The 17170-nt window shown below is 38.7% G+C and overlaps 1 protein-coding gene across 2 annotated transcripts in view; it reads right to left on the minus strand.

Moving 5' to 3' along the window:
• Positions 1-17170, minus strand: part of PDZRN4 (PDZ domain containing ring finger 4) — a 421629-nt gene that overhangs the window by 138513 nt on the left and 265946 nt on the right. Inside the window, exon 1 of one of the 2 annotated variants that reach the window (XM_004384583.1) lies at positions 424-754. The exons of the other annotated variant lie outside the window; for it this stretch is intronic. Coding sequence (XP_004384640.1) covers positions 424-492 — 69 coding nt within the window. The 5' untranslated portion in view covers positions 493-754. Of the gene's footprint in view, positions 1-423; positions 755-17170 lie in introns of those variants that run through there. 2 annotated transcript variants of the gene reach the window in all.

A 17170-nucleotide genomic window follows, 5' to 3' on the forward strand; every position in this document is an offset into this window, starting at 1 on the left:
GCAAGAAACTTTTCCTGTCTACTCAGAATAACTGAGATCATAGACCTATGAAATCCCAATCTTTCTGCAGACAACGATACATTTGATTTTCAAATGTCAACACTATTCCAAAATGAAAGAGGTGTCTCAAAATATTACAAACATGGATCTCTGTTACTCCTTTTCCTTGCCTGACATCTTGGCAGTAGATACAAAAAATGTTAAAAAGAATCCCACAGGAAGTCATCTGAAGGGGGAGTGGCAAGGAAGCTGAAAACTGCCACCCAAAACCAAAATAAAAAGCCCCAAACCAGCAAGTCTGCCCTCAATTCTGAAATCTCCTGAAAGGGGGAAAAAAAAAAAGCTAGCTAGAATTCATTTACCATCTTCCAGACAAACACAAAGCCTGGCTGTTTGGTTGCTGGTCTTAGACCCTGCACTCACCTGGGAAACTTCATACAGCAGTTTGTAGTGTTCCTCTCTTTTCTGAAAAGTGCACAAATTGCAGCCCATTCTAAGAAGCAGAGAGAGAAAGCAAATCTTCTAATTTCCCCAGGACTGAAAGGCAAGTGAACTGAAAGGGAATCACCCTCCAGACTTGACTACTGTTTTTCATCAGTCACTTCAGTCCAGAAACACAGACAAACCGCTGTTAGCTGGAAGCACAAGCCAGGGTGGTGAGTAGCAGCATGCTCTTCTTCGCTTTCCCTAAGTATCTTGCACTCACGGATACACACACACAGAGTTTCCAGTCAGTTCATGGCAACACTCCCCCTGTCTCTGCATCAGTGCACATGACTACACAGATTCCAGCTCATGAATATTAATAGTGCCTCATTGATTATTTATGACAGAACATGTTAGCAGGGAGGGGTGTCATAGCTGCTGCTGATGACAGATGAATATTCACTAATTAAGAAGCAAATGTAGTGTGGTTAAACAAAATTCACTTGTGTCAATACCATCTCTGTTTATTAAGGATAGAGGTGTTTAGCACAGGGCATTCCAAAAAAGAACATATACTTAATTTACTAGCGATGTAAGCTTTTAATATGTGAATAAGAATTTCAGAAACAGAAATACGTTTAGTTCACATCTCCATGTTTTGCAACACTTATGAGAAATATATTTAGTATTATTAAATCTAGAGGAAAGTGAATGGGAGCAATTAAATTTATAAAATAAACACAGAAGCAAAGGAGAATACTGGGGCTGAGATGGGAAGGGGGGTGTCATTCAGAGTTTTGACTACTATCCTACAAAAATAAACTGAATGAATAGTTCGTATACCAAGATCATTATTTACTAAAGAGGAAATAAGGCACATTTTCTTAGTCTAAATAAAGAACATTAAGAAAGTATGATTAGATGATACTTGTACAGATAATATTTTAATTAGATAATCAGAGACTATCTATTGAATATAAATCTACAGCACTATAATGCATGTAGATCTATATTTACAAATTAAATACAATGCCTTTTCCTCAGAAAAATTTCAAATGCATGTAGTATATATGCTAATTTTATTAAAGTCATATATAATACTTCAGAAAACTGACATTGGCAATATTTAAATTCTAATGTAATGCACAATGATTCCACTTGTAATTCTATATTTAGAGTTCCTAATGTATAAAGGTGAACACATTTAAAAACTAACCTCAGATATTTAGATAATAGAAGCAATGCATTTAATTTCACATTCTAACAAACACATATATTGCATTTCATGCTGGCAATTTTTGTCCCTTAAAGATATACTACAAACAGTTAAAGCAGATCATAAAAGAAAATTCCTTTTGTTTCCATACTGACTTCTCCGCAACCTCTGCTAATTAAGAAGTATGTCCTTGTTTCAGCACATCTTTAAACTGGACAGGATAGCAGGTGGGTTCCAAGGCAAAAATAATTACTTGGAAACTGATGACTCTGGTTAGGAATTACATTGGATCCTGAAGATTTTTAATTGCTGAACACTTATGTATAACTACTTTTTGGGGTCCAGTTTCCTAAAAGCGCTTTGTCAAATGTTTAGAGTCAATAACAGGAAGTGATTCTAATGAGTACTAATTGTTAACAAATTGGCTTTGCAACTAGCAACACCTCAACATCAGCAAGTAGCAAGGAGATGAGCAATCATCTACTGCTTATCAGTCATTTCCCTTGGGATGTAATAATCTGATTTTCTGGGCTTAATTTCACCTAACAGTCTGGATGAAAGCCAAGCTGAGAGACCTACACAAAAGTGGCATCATGGGAACACTGCACATTAACAAAGTTCACCAGGACTTCCTGCAAATTACAAACCACTTGTAGTAGATACGAATTAAGGCTTGAGTACTTTCTGGAAAGAATGTTTCCAAGGAGGTGTTTGAGGGAACCCTTATGAAAATCAAATCTCCTTAGGTGTAGTTGTAAGATCTATGTGTTTGATGCTTTTCAAAATTTTTAATTTTTTCTTGAGTTTCTACACCACTTCTCATTAAGTATTGTTATGCTAGAATTCCCATCCTCAAAGCAAGTGTTGACTCTTCGAAGACTGCTAAACTGTGAAAAATTCTTGATGCTCAGATGTGTAACTTGTGAACTTTAGAAAGTTAGACCAAAGAGTTAGAGTGCGATAAGGCAAGGATGGCTCAGCCATCTGTAAATGAAAGTGTTTGCTTTCTTCATTGATATAGCTTCCTTATGAGACAGGTTTTGAAGTATAAATGTTGTTATTGTTAGGCGTCATCGAGTTGGTTCCCACTCATAGTGACCCTTCGTACAACAGAACGAAACACTGTCTGGTCCTGCACCACCCTCACAATCATTGCTATGCTTGAGCCCGTCACTGCAGCAACTGTGTCAATCCATCTTGTTGAGGGTCTTCCTCTCTTTCATTGATCCTCTACTTTACCAAGCATGATGTCCTTCTCCAAAGACTGATCCCTTCTGATAACATGTCCAAAGTACACCATCCTCGCATCTAAGGAGCATTTACTTCTTCCAAGACAGATTTGTTTGTTCTTCTGGCACTCCATGGTATATTCAATATTCTTCACCAACATTATAATGTAAAGGCATCAATTTTTCTTCAGTTTTCCTTATTCCTTGTCCAGCTTTTGCGTGCATGCATATGAGGCAACTGAGAATACCATGGCTTGGGTCAGGTGTACCTTAATCCTCAAAGTGAAATCTTTGCTTTTTAACACTTTGAAGAGGCCTTTTGCAGCAGATTTGCCCAGTGCAATACATCGTTTGATTTCCTGACTGCTGCTTCCATGGGTGTTGATTGTGGATCCAAGTAAAGTGAAATCCTTGACAACTTCAATATTTTCTCCGTTGATCATGATGTTGCTTACTGGTCTAGTCGTGCCTAAGTGGGAACCGTAATTATTAATGTCGTTACTTACTGGATCTTTTTTTCATAATATTTTGTAGTTGGCTTTTAAAGAAAAAAAACAATCATGGCTTTAAAAATATTTTCTTAGTTATGAAAAAGTAAAGAATGAACATTTCCATGAAGTAAGCCATTTCAAATTGCAGTTATTCTTTCAGCAATTTCCCTGTGCTAGTCTCTTTATTCATTACTAGTCACCCTGCTCTTTTGTTTTCTATCTCAGGAAGCAAGGGAAGCTTCTCCAGTCATTTATCAAAGCCTGTCCTTGGCCCAAACACCCTGGAAAAATTCTATCTTCTGCTACTAATGGGCTCATTCCATAGGATTGAAGGGTGATTTGGAAAAGGGAGTCTCATAATTCCAGATTTCTCTAAATTTTATTAGATATAAGGTTTAGGTTTACCAATGACTAAGCTGCTAGATCATGTATTAGAATATGAAATTGGAAGTAGATAAGGACAAAATACATTAATCCAAAAAACGTTTTAACAATACAAATGGATTAGGTATCATCTGTTGTGGGTGATAATAACATAGGATAAAAAATAAGCAGGGAATGGATAACAATATTTCCAAATCTCCTTAGAAAAACATATGTTGGATATGTGTATTTCAAAATATATTTTATTTTAGCCTTTAATTTATATGAGCTTATTTCCCAAAATACAGTGACATTCAAAATAGGACATGTTTGTCGAAGACTGACATATACGAGGCTAAACTGGTAAATGAAAGGAAGGAATCCAGCGTTTTCTGGATTTTCCTACATAAACTGTACCACTGAGTAAGTAAAGAGTAGATGAGAGGAAGTTTCTCTTTATAGAATTATTCCGGGCAATAAATGAAGAAGGAATGATAGGTTTAGAATATGACCATAACAGCAGTCCTTGAGTATCTAATGGGTCTAAGTATTGAGAATTAATGGCTGCTAACATACACACACACACCCACACATACACACAAACAAGAGATAACTGAACACCATGTGCCCCCAAGCAGACAAACACAATGCCACTTTCGAAACAGCCTTTCCAAAAGTGAGCAATTTACACCAAATGCCAGGACCAGGGAGCATATTAAACTATACCATGTGGAGGCAGTCAGCCGAATCCAGACTCTGGGCAACTCTACACAGAAAGATAAATGGTCTAGTTTCTTCACCAGCTAAATTGCAAGGAAAAAATGAATAAGAGAGAAAGAAAGGGGGGTGGGTGGAGAGAAAGAGAGACTGAGAGAGAGACAGCCCATAGATTAAAAGAAACGTTAAAGACATTTAAAAAAAAAATCAGGCATTACTGAACTTTATTTTCAAGGTATGTACATTTGAATGATAAAATTATAACGAACAGTAAGGAATGATGATCAAAAATGTCAAAGTGGTGGATCTTCCTTGTGGGGAGAGCGGGGTTTCTGTTTAGGAAGGGACAGCAGAAAGCTCTTCCAGGGTGGCTAACAAAGTTCTAACTCCTCATCCGGAGAGTGGTTACTGTGTGATGTTCATTAAATTGACAGTGGTCTTATGTGTTTTCCATATTTTTGTTATATTTAACAATAAAACAATTAAAAAATTTATTTGCAAAAGTGTCTGTGTTTATGTCCCATCCAGCAGTCAATTCAGTACACAGTTGTGGTCCCTAACAGGAGAAGGATAGAAAGTCCACATATGACTATTTTGAATCAGCAACTCGGTTGACTCTGGGACAGTTGTTATACATTGTAAATGACCTTTTTCTCTGTGGCTTTTTCCACTGACTTGGTGTTCTTTTTCCTATGCTGGTGCAGTTCAGTAGTAGAATTCTCACCTTCCATGAGTTCGATTCCTAGCCAACACACCTCATGTGCAGCCACCACCGGTCCATCAGAGGAGGCTTGCATGTTGCTATGATGCTGAACAGGTTTCAGTGGCACTTCCAGACTAAGATAGACTATAAAGAAAGGCCTAGAGATGTACTTCCAAAAATCAGCCAAAGAAAATCCTATAGATCCCAACAGTCCGATCTGCAACTGATCATGAGGGTAGCACAGGACCAGATAGTGTTTCGTTCCATTGTGCATGGGGTTGCCATGAGCCAGGGGCCAGTTCTGTTGCAGCTAACAACAATTCTTGCCACTGTGACATGTAGATCTTCCAACTAGACCCACCAGCCACTCTGACCCGTAACTTACAAAGTTACATTCCAGTCCCAATTCTACATTCATCTCAGGGGATACTTAGACACCTGCAAATATAAGTAGATACTTAGCTGTCTAACATTTTCTAAAGTTTAATATCTTATATTCAATCCTAAAGATAAAGAACCTGAGGCTCAGAGAGAGGCTGCCACTTGCTCAAGGTCAAACTGAGTAAAGAGATCGGAACTCGGGTCTCCAATTACAAATTCGACGGTTAAATTCAGCAACTAATTTGCTGAGCTACCTCTGTTGCAGAGAAAGCTAGAGCTACATCAATGTATCTTTACCTGATGATTGAGGAAATGGAGGATAACACTCTAAATTGATGAAATTAAAAAAGAAAAAAAAAAAAGAGGATAACCTTAAAAAGACGGACCTAACAGAAAATAAGAAAAGTGGTTAAAAATATAAACTTTTTCAAATACTGAGATTTTATTTATATGTTACTGCTAAATACCTTCAATCAGCTAATATCCCTAGATAATCAGTTCTACCTGAGTGCACACTAGGATGACTAACTCATCTCAGTTTGCTAGGGACTTTCCTGAAAGACCCACATTCCAGAAACCCCTCAGCCCTGGGCAAACCAGGAGGGTTGGTTCTCTTTCTTTTTCAGGCTCCAGCAAAGCTGAACTACTGGGCATAAGTTGCCAACTTTCTACTTTTGCTGCAGATGTTACCTCATCCGCTTATTCTTTATAAAGCCACAAATCAATCCACTGCCACTTCATGGTCCAGTTTAAATGCTTTCTCCTCCCTAACCTCATCAGCTAGTGGTGATCTATGCAACTTCTGATTCTCAGTGCATCTTATCCACTCTCATCCCAAGGAACACATCACTTCTACTTTACCTCATTCTTATATATGTGCTTTTCACATTGTATTGGACCATAAGACACATGAGGACAGAGATAACATATAATTGATCTTTAACCTTCTAAAACTCCTAGTGTGGGGCCTTTCACATTGCAGGCCTTCAACAAATACCTCGAATGAATGAATGCAATTGATGATGATAGCATGTGAAGTCTGGCAAAGTGACACAAATTCATGGTTTGTGTTTCTATGCTTAATTGCTAGGTGACATTTTTCCCCATCAGGGCTGTATTAAGATTATTAAGTTAGAAACTGAGGGACTATAAACATAAGATATATTTAATTTGATTCAATTCTATAAATATTTACTTGAGAATCTATGGAATAGAAAATTCTGTGGCAAGAATGCAAATGAATAAGGTATGATTATATGTGTTTTATCAGTTATTTGTGTATTTACACATACATATTATATACACAGGAGTTCCTGGGTGGTGCAAATGGTTAATGCACTCAACTGCTAACCAAAAGATTGGAGGTTCAAGTCCACCCAGAGGGGCCTCAGAAGAAAGGCCTGGCAAGCTACTTCCAAAACACCAACCACTGACGTTCTACTTTGCCACACACTGGGTTGTCAGGAGTTGGAATCAACTCAGTGTAAACTGGTTTTGGTATTATATGCACATTTAGATTTGTATTTAGCTCCACATATCAGTCACTAGTCATTTATTTATTCCTCAAATATTTATTGGATACTTAACATATGCCTGATAGTACATAAATGCCTGATGTTTAGAATTATATATCATCTCATTTGATTTTCACAATATCTCAGAGGTAAACATGTCAGAAATTATATCTTATTTACTAATGACAAAAAAATCACTAGCCCAGTGCCAGGAGACCCAAACCCTTACCTACTAAGTTAAATTCAGTGTTTTTTCACAACACTGTGCAGTATCAAAGGAGCCCTGGTGGCGTAGTGGTTAAGCACTCAGCTGCTAACCAAAAGGTAAGCAGTTCAAAACCACCAGCTGTTCCGAGCAAGAAAGATGCTGGGGCCTGCTTCCATAAAGATTTACAGCCGTGGAAACCCTATGGGGCAGTTCTGCCTTGTCCTATAGGGTTGCTACGAGTTGGAGTCAACTTGATGGCAGTGGTTTTGGGTATGTGTGCAATATCAACTAATATCTTAAATTAACAAAGATGCTGCTGCTGATAGTCCCTCTGGGTCATCCATTTGTGTGGCTGTAGCTCAACAAATCAATGTGTAACCAAGCATCCTTTTCAAGCTGTGTTCACTAGCTGACTGTCTTCAATTTGCCATTGCTTGTGGAACTGAAAGTGCTTTACCAACTTATAAACTTATAAACTCCTAAGACTTGTCAAGTTACTAGAACTGACTCCAATGGAGAGAAAGTGCATAAGATTACATGGAAAGGGGCTTGGATTTTTGTGCGAGCCTTGTCACTATTAGCTGTATGGCTTTGTGTAAGTTACTTACACACTCTGAGATAATACTTACCTTGCAGGCTGCTTCTGAAGGTGAAAGTAGATAATATATGTGAGAAGGGATTCATAAACTATGAAGTATTTTGTCCATAGCTGGTTAAGCAAGGATTCTGGAACTAGTGATTGCCCTGGGTCGAGTCCTAGCTCTATGTGATGTTGGGCAAGCTTTTTTTTTTTTTTTTAATGTCCCTGTTTGTTGGTTTCTCATCTCTAAAGCAGGGATAAAAACAGCACCTACTAAATAAACAATTATTGCAAGGGATAAAGTTGTGATGCTAATACCTGTGTACCTGGCACATTGTATGTGCCCAGTACATACTGGTCACCAGTAATCATAGGAGTAGTAAAATAATGATAATTAATGATCCTCACAAAGACTGCTGTGTATCAGGTTATCTGTTTCTAATTTTTCTATCATAATATACCTCTATCACTTTATGTGAAATTTATTTCCATACCCACATGTGTATATAAATATATTTATTTCTTTTCTGTATAAAGAATGTAATGTACTGCATTCAGAGTAATAAGCCTGATGTTCTATTTATTTCTCTTAATGAATAATGAGTAATACAGATATATGCACAAAAAAACAATTATAACATCTTAAGCAAAATTCATGAAAATATGAAATAGGAGCTCCAATAACATTGCTTTGAGGAATATTAATAACCACAAGTCTAGCCCAATATAATCCTCTCTTTCTTGATTTGATCATCTATCGGTCACTGACCATGTACCTTCAAGGTATCATGTTTTGGTAAATATTATACTGCTCAGCAAAATTGTAGGTAGTATACAGGGTGTCATGGATTGAATTGTGTCCCCAAAAAATATGTGTATCAATTTTGCTAGGTCATGTTTCCCACTATTGTATGATTGTCCACCACTGTGTCATCTGATGTGATTTTCCTGTGTTGTAAATCCTATATTTCTGCCTGTGGTTAATGAGGCAAGATTAGATTATGTTAAGGAAGATTGGAGCGGGATCTAACACCCTTGCTCAGGTTGCATCCCTGATCCAATATAAGGGGAGTTTCCCTGGGGTGTGGCCTGCACCACCTTTTGTCTTACAAGAGATAAAAGGAGAGGGAAGTGAGCAGAGAGTGGGGACCTCATACTACCAAGAAAGCAGCGCTGAGAGCAGAGCACTTCCTTTGGACCTGGGGTGGCTGCGCGGAAAAGCTCCTAGTCCACGGGAAGATTGATTACAAGGACCTTCCTCCAGAGCCAAAAGAGAAAGCTTTCCCCTGGAGCTGATGCCATGAATTTGGACTTCTAACCTACTAGACTGTGAGAAAATAAAATTCTGCTTATTAAAACCATTAACTTGTGGTATTTCTGTTACAGCAGCTCTAAGACACAGGGTTTCCCTGGCACACCACCATCACCATTTCTCACTCTGCCAAAGTGGTCTAGCAAATGCTCAGTGAATACTTTCATTCAACCAGTATTTATTAACCACTATTATGAATACAGCATGGTGATAATTCCTAAACATTTTTTAACATAAGAGCTAACACTTATTTAGTGCTTTCTGTATACCAGGCATTGTTCTAGAACTATGAATGTATTAATTTCATTGTATCTTCATATCAAACCTTGAGGTGCATACTATTAATATCTCCTCTTGACAGATGAGAAAGGTCACATGGGTAGTAAATGGGGGAGTCAGGACTTAAGCGTATGAAGTCTGGATTCACTGCTTAACCAGCACATTACAGCATATCACTCGAAGACAGTCGTCATATGACAAATTCCTAGATGGCTACAAGAAGGAATTCTGGTGATGCTTGCAGCACACTGAGATGTAAGAATTTCCCTGAGGACCAGAAGTGTAGTCTAAAATTAACTCCCAGATTCCACGTTGCATCCTCAAGCATGGCTGCATAAAATAGACTGAATAAAACCTAAGCAATTTCATAGCCTTACTTCACTCCACTGGTGATGGGGTATCGCTGTACTGAATATGTACCTATAAGTGTAGAATGTTTTTCCTTAAGGATTAATCACAGACAGTTACTTAATACTGGTAAATTTGGAGGTTTTGAGAAAAGTGAAGATGGAGATTTACTGGACTAATGACTCTCAAATTTATATCTCCAGATTTATCTTCTCTTTAAGTGTCAGACCCAACTATTCACTGACTACTGAAATTTCCATTTGGGCTGCTCAGAACAAATTTAATTTATCAAACTTAACTCCTAAGGCTCTTTCCCCATAACTGCTGCTCCGTGTGTGCTCCCATATCAAAGAACGACCTGACTCTATCCTCAGGTGCTCAACTTTGAGGCCCGAGCATCTGTCTTCGCCCTTCCCTCTGCCTACACCTAATGACCAAGCACTGTTCTTTTTAATTGTGCACTCTCTTTCTGTTTCCTTCCATGCCCTCCTACACTACTGTTTTAGGTTCAGGCTAACATCTTTTCTCACCTGGATCATGCATTCGTACTTACAATGGCACTTACAATAACGGAATGAGCCAACTGCTTGAGTTCTTGCTTCCCTCTAACAGCAAACACACATCTATCAGCCCTTCTTCCCTGCAATTTCCTGGCCCCCAACATCTCTCTTTCTCCCCCACCCCCCTCCACATATGCAAACACACACACATGTGCATACACACAAAAGAGAATATAAAACAGAATATTGCTGTTCTTACGCCTTTTCCTTTCTTTTAACATTCCTTTATTTTTTAACCTTAACAGAGTTTAGACTACTTTTCAATTTGGAACTGTAATAAACTACCGTTCCTCTCTCAGCCTTGCTCTGCTCACCTATTTAGTCATTATCGTGATATTGAAGATACATACTTTCAGACCTCATGGAGCAAAGTTTATAGTGAGAGGAGACAATAAATACTCAGTTATTATATAAAATACTCAAATGTTTACTAATAGGTGCTATGCTGGGAACAGGAGCCCTGGTGGCACAGTGGTTAAGAGCTCGGCTGCTAACCAAAAGGTCAGCAGTTCAAATCCACCAGCCAGCCGCTCCTTTGAAATCCTATGGGACAGTTCTACTCTGTCCTATAGGGTCACTATGAGTTGGAATTGACTCAATGGCAACAGGTTTAGTTTGGTTTGGTTTATGCTGGGAATTAACACAGGGTGGTGTGATAGGGAATAACTGAGTCATGTACCTACTCTTCTATCCTTCCTGGAGGTTTCAGAGCCTGGAATTTAATTCTCTGTCTGTTTTATTTCCTACCTGCATATATATATGTTGTCGTTATTTGCCGACTTATGGATACCCCATGTGTGGGCCGAGTAAAACTGCTCCATAGGATTTTCAAGGCTGTGACCTTTCAGAAGCAGATTGCTAAGCCTGTCTTCTGAGGTGCCTCTGGATGGGTTTGAATCACTGACCCTCCGTCTACTAGTCAAGTGCTTAACCATTTGGACCACCCAGGGTTATATGTATATATTTCCAAGTAAATGTAAATGAAAAATAAGACAAGTATGAGGAAGAAAGCAAAGAGATAAGCTATTTAAATACAGGTTTCAAGGTCTGAAGTTTTCTCTCCCTTTGTGACGCTAGATAATCACTTATCCACTGTGTTCCTGTCATCTGCTGACATAACTTATCCCATTGCCACCTATTTTCTGTTATGAAAACGGCCCTTCTATGGTTGTTTAAAATAGTCACACTAGAAATCAAAGTTCTTATACCACACCAATTTTTGTAAAACTGGTAATTGCACACAAATTCTGGCCCAGGACACCACTGTCATCAGAATGAACACATGAATTCTTTTCAGACCTTGAAGTTACTTAGAAATGCCTTTGAATCTGATTATAATAAACTTGCTATATGAACTTGAACAAATTAAGCATACTTTAGGTGCCTGGATTTCCTCATAGTAAAATAGGGATATTAATAATATCTACCACAAAGGAACTAAGTGAAGATGTGCTTACTTGGTGCCTGCTCCATATTAGTTGCTCAATAAATATTAGCTAGTATTATTACTACTTATAGTCTCATTGAAGTGTCTCAATTCTGTTACTGTAAAGACTTTCAAATAAAAAGACAGGTATATTAACGCTTTACCTACATTTTTGCAAATGTCTAGATGGATTTTTTGAAACATAAATTTTCCTCTGAGAGTGGTTAAATTCCTTTAAGATAAACGTACGCAAAGACCTGGAGTTAGAAAATCAAAAGGGAAGAACACGCTTGGCATTTCTCAAGCTGAAAGACCTGAAGAAAAAATTGAAGCCTTGAGTTGGAATATTGAAGGATTCTATGGGGAAAATATTAAACAACACAGGAAGCATCAAAAGAAGATGGAAGGAATACACAGAGTCACTATACCAAAAACGATTGGTCAATGCTCAGCCATTTCAGGAGGTAGCATATGATCAGAAACCGATGGTACTGAAGAGATAAGTCCAAGCTGCACTGAAGTCATTGGCAAAAAACAAGGCTCCAGGAACTGATGGAATACCAACTGAAATGTTTCAGCAAACAGATGCAACACTGGAGATGCTCACTCGTATATGCCAAGAAATCTGGAAGACAGCTACCTGGCCAACCGACTGGAAGAGATCCATATTTATGCCTATTCCAAACAAAGGTGATCGAACCAAATGTGGAAATTCTCGAACAATATCATTAATATCACATGCAAGTAAAATTCAAAAGAAGTTGCAGGTTGCAGCAGTACCTCAACAGAGAACTGCTAGAAATTCAAGCTTGATTCAGAAGAGGACGTCCAATGAGGGAAATCATTGCTGATGTCAGATAGATCCTGGCTGAAAGCAGAGAATACCAGAAAGATGTTTACCTGTGTTTTCTTGACTATGCAAAGACATTCGACTGTGTGGATCATAACAAATTATGGGCAACTGTTGCAAAGAATAGAAATTCCAGAACACTTCACTGTGCTCACGAGGAACCTGTACGTAGATCAAGAGGCAGTTGTTCAAACAGAACAAGGGGATACTGTGTGGTTTAAAGTCAGGAAAGATGTGAGTCAGGGTTGTATCCTTTAAATATACTTATTCAATCTGTATGCTGATCAAATAATCTGAGAAGCTGGACTATAAGAACGCGGCATCAGATTTGAAGGAAGACTCAATAACAACCTGCGTTATGCACATGACACAACCTTGCTTGCTGAAGGTGAAGAGGACCTGAAGAACTTACTGATGAAGATCAAAGACTACAGCCTTCAGTATGGATTATATCTCAACATAAAGAAAACAAAAATCCTCACAACTGGACCAGTAAGCAACTTCATGATAAATGGAGAAAACATTGAAGTTGTCAAGGATTTCATTTTACTTGGATCCACATTCAACACCCATTAAAGCAGCAGTCAGGAAATCAAACAACACATTGCACTGGGCAAATCTGTTGCAAAAGACCTCTTTAAAGTGTTAAAAAACAAAGATGTCACCTTGAGGATTAAGGCGTGCTTGACCCAAGCCATGGTGTTTTCAATCGCCTCACATGCAAGCAAAAGCTGCACAGTGAATAAGGAAGACCAAAGAAGAATCTATGCCTTGGAATTATGGTGTTGGCAAAGAATATTGAATACACCATGAACCGCCAAAAGAACAAACAAATCTGTCTTGGAAGAAGTACAGCCAGAATGGTCCTTAGAAGCAACGATGGTGAGAATTTGTCTCACATACTTTGGATATGTTATCAGGAGGGATCAGTCCCTGAAGAAGGACATCATACTTGGTAAAGTAGAGGCTCAGTGAAAAAGAGGAAGACCCTCAATGAGATGGGTTGACACAGTGGCTGCAACAATGGGCTCAAGCTTAAGAACGATTGTGAGGACTGCAGGCCCGGGCAGTCTTTCCTTCTGTTGTACACAGGGTCCCTACAAGTCGGACCTGACTCGATGGTACCTAACAACAACAACAACAAGATAAACAATGGGTCCCCACACGTCTGTCAGTTTATTGTACCGTGGCGGCTTGTGTGTTGCTGTGATGCTGGAAGCTATGTCACCACTATTTCAAATACCAGCAGGTTCACGCATGGTGGACAGGTTTCAGCTGAGCTTCCAGACTAAGACAGAGTAGGAAGAAGGATCTGGTTGTCTACTTCTGAAAAAAATTAGCTAGTGAAAACCTTATGAATAGCGGCAGAACATTGTCAGATACAGTGCTGGAAGATGAGCCCCTCAGGTTGGAAGGCATTACAATGGGCTCACACATAACGACTGTGAAGATGGTGCAGGACCGGACAGTGTTTCATTCTGTTGTACTTACGGTCGCTATAAGTCAGAACTGACTAGAGAGCACCTAATAACAATGGTCGACGTCATAGTGACTGGCTGCCAGGAGAGGACAGAAAAGAGCTACATGGTTATCTGTAGTAGGTAGGAACTGGGCCAAGGCAAGGATCCTCCCAGTTCCACAAATGTTTACTGAATACTTCCTAACTTGCCACGTCCTTAGTGGACCGCTACAGGTATGCCATTTAATTAGGGGTATGCGTAGGATGGCTATGAGTGGGAATCGACTTGACGGCAACAAGTTTGGGTTTTGGTAAGATCGTGTGTGAAGCTTTTTAAGATTAAACATGCATAAATTTATCCCTAGGGCTCTGAGTCAGCAAATCTAGGGTGAGCATGGGAATATGCATTCTTTTTTTTTTTTTTTAAATTGTGTTTTAGGTGAAAGTTTACAGCTCAAGTTAATTTCTCATTCAAAACTTTACACACATATTATTTTGTGACATTAGTTGCAATCTCCACAATGTGACAGCATGCTCCCCCTGTCCACCTCGGGTTCCCTGTGTCCATTCATCCCGTTCCTGTTCCTTCCTGCCTTCTCGTCCTACGTTGGGACAGAAGCTGCCTGTTTGGTCTCGTATATTTGATTGAACTAAGAAGCACGTTCTTCACGTGAATTAATTTCTTGTTTTATAGGCCTGTCTAATCTTTGTCTGAAAAGCGGGCTTCAGGAATGGTTTCAGTTCTGGGTTAGCAGAGACATCTCACTGAAAATTCAGATGTATGCATCCCTTTCTACTCCTCCAAACCTAGATGTAAGATGTTAAACCAGACCATCTCTTGAATGCCTACCATCCCTATAATTTCAGATATGATTACCCACATAAGTATGAAGATCACTGGGTCTTTGTTACTAATCTGAGAAGGGAACTAACATTTATGAAGCACCTACTATATTTAAACTGCTTTAAACCTAACAAAATTCAGTGTGATATGTGTGGTTATTTTTACAGATAAGAAAACTCAGGCTCAGAAATATTATGTAATTTGATCAAAATGACAGAGCCGGTGAATGGCAAAGCTGAGATTTAAATCCGGATGTGCTTGATTCTAAGAACCTATCTTTTTCAATAAGATATACTACTTCCCTCAGGAGGTAAACAGTACCCACGTCACATAGCAGTGCCTTTAGTCCCACGTGCCGTGAATAAAGAGTTTGTGGCACGGGTGGGTTTGAAGCAGAGTCCTTGTCTCCTTGTGCAGTTCACCAGGCATGTCCTCCCTACAGGTTGTACAGATGAGCAAATTCTTACTAGCCCTATGGAAAGGCTGGGTTTTAGGTGCTAGAATCAGGTATGTGGTTAAACATAAAGAATCCACCATCCCCTAGTGACAGAGTGAGTAGCCCAAGTCTCAGGTGCTGATGACAGGCAAAAGAATTAAGTAACCATTTATTGGGGAACAGGGATCCATCTTGAATATGTCTGGTCCTTTCCCAGTGGCTTTGGTCACTAGCTCTCTGGGTCTACTTCAGAATATCTAAGAATGAGGCTTACACATAGACGGAGTAAAAGCAACAAAAACAATTTTAACAATTCCAACCTGAAACCACAATTTCCTAGGCAACATCCTCCATTACCACCCTATGATACCATCCAGCTCATGCCCTCAATTACCCTAAGTGCTTTATCATCACTACTTGCTGCTCCTGTGAAACAGATTTCAAATGGCAAGACAGGTTGAACTCGGTGTCTAGAGATACTGTAAAGCAAAGGTAGAATTTTAGAAGAGTGGAGGGCTTTATACTTTTACTTGATAAAATTGTGATGCATTATGGAAGATACTCTTATTAATACAGAATCCACCGTATTATGAAAAGCCTTAGTAAATTAAAGAAGGCTTATCAAAAATCCAAAGTTGCTATTGACTGCATTAAATCAACTACATAGTCTTTTGGTTAGTTCTTGATGAAGGTTTCCTAGCTGATTGTTCAAATCAAACACAAAGAGAATCCTCTAGCCCAGGTGTGAATGTTGACATAATTTTTTTCTGACTTCATCTCTCCACATGGTAGACTTACTGGCTCATTTTCAGAGATTCTTGGAGAAAAACACAATGATGTTTACAGCCTGCCCCTTCCACCACATTCTTATGTAATTCTGTACAACAAGATCACTACAAGTTTAACAGAAAATCACTTGTGGAAAAAAAAAAAATCCAGCTGGTCCTGGACCAGCAGATTTTCTTATCTTGGGACAATAAATCTCAATTTTCTCTATCCTAGTGTGTAGGGCTAAGATTTTCTCATACTTCTTGTCTACACTTCCCACCTTCTCATAACATATAATGACAATGTCTTGGCTTCCCTTCCGACAAGTTTGTTTCCTCACTCACGTTAGAAAGTCAATTTTATTTTTAGGGCTTTGTTTTTAAGGAAAAAAAAAAATCGATGGCTCAACTTAATGTCTTAAGTAGTACGAATGAAGCAATACAATCATTTGCATGACTGGTATAGTTATTTATTTAAAGTAGTTCCTTTCATTTTTGCCTTTTATATTGATTAAAAGCCTGCCACTGAAAGTTTGTTTGTTTTTTTGAGCATATGCTATGAATGTAGTTTTGATCTATATAATCTTCCTAGTTGTGGCAGTCTGTCTTATATGTGAACCAAACTATCTTCCTTTTCCAGCCCCAGAAGATAACATTTGCCAGCCCCTTTGATCTAGGTGGGAGTATGTGATGATGTCTGATCAATGGAATATGGGTAGAAGCACCGATCAAGACCACTTCTAGGCCTAGCCTCTAAAATCACTGCTCTCAGTCTCTCTCTCCACTCTCCACGTGCCTGCAAGCAAAAGACATTAGGTAGTGGACATGGCCTAGATCCCCGAGTCACTATTTGGAAGAAAGTCTCCCAGGTGAGCTTTCAGACCTGCATCCAACTCTTTATGAAAGAGAAATACAATTTTACTTCCTTAAGCCATTAAGAATTTGAGATTTGTTTGTTATCCCAGCACAGCCCAGCATGACTAAGATACAAAGACAATACTTCTGAGTTCATGTGTTTAAATAAACCATACTTAGAATGAAAAAGCTCAATTGTTAAATAT

This window comes from Trichechus manatus, unplaced genomic scaffold (assembly GCF_000243295.1).
Source record: "Trichechus manatus latirostris isolate Lorelei unplaced genomic scaffold, TriManLat1.0 scaffold00123, whole genome shotgun sequence".
Classification (NCBI taxonomy): domain Eukaryota; kingdom Metazoa; phylum Chordata; class Mammalia; order Sirenia; family Trichechidae; genus Trichechus; species Trichechus manatus.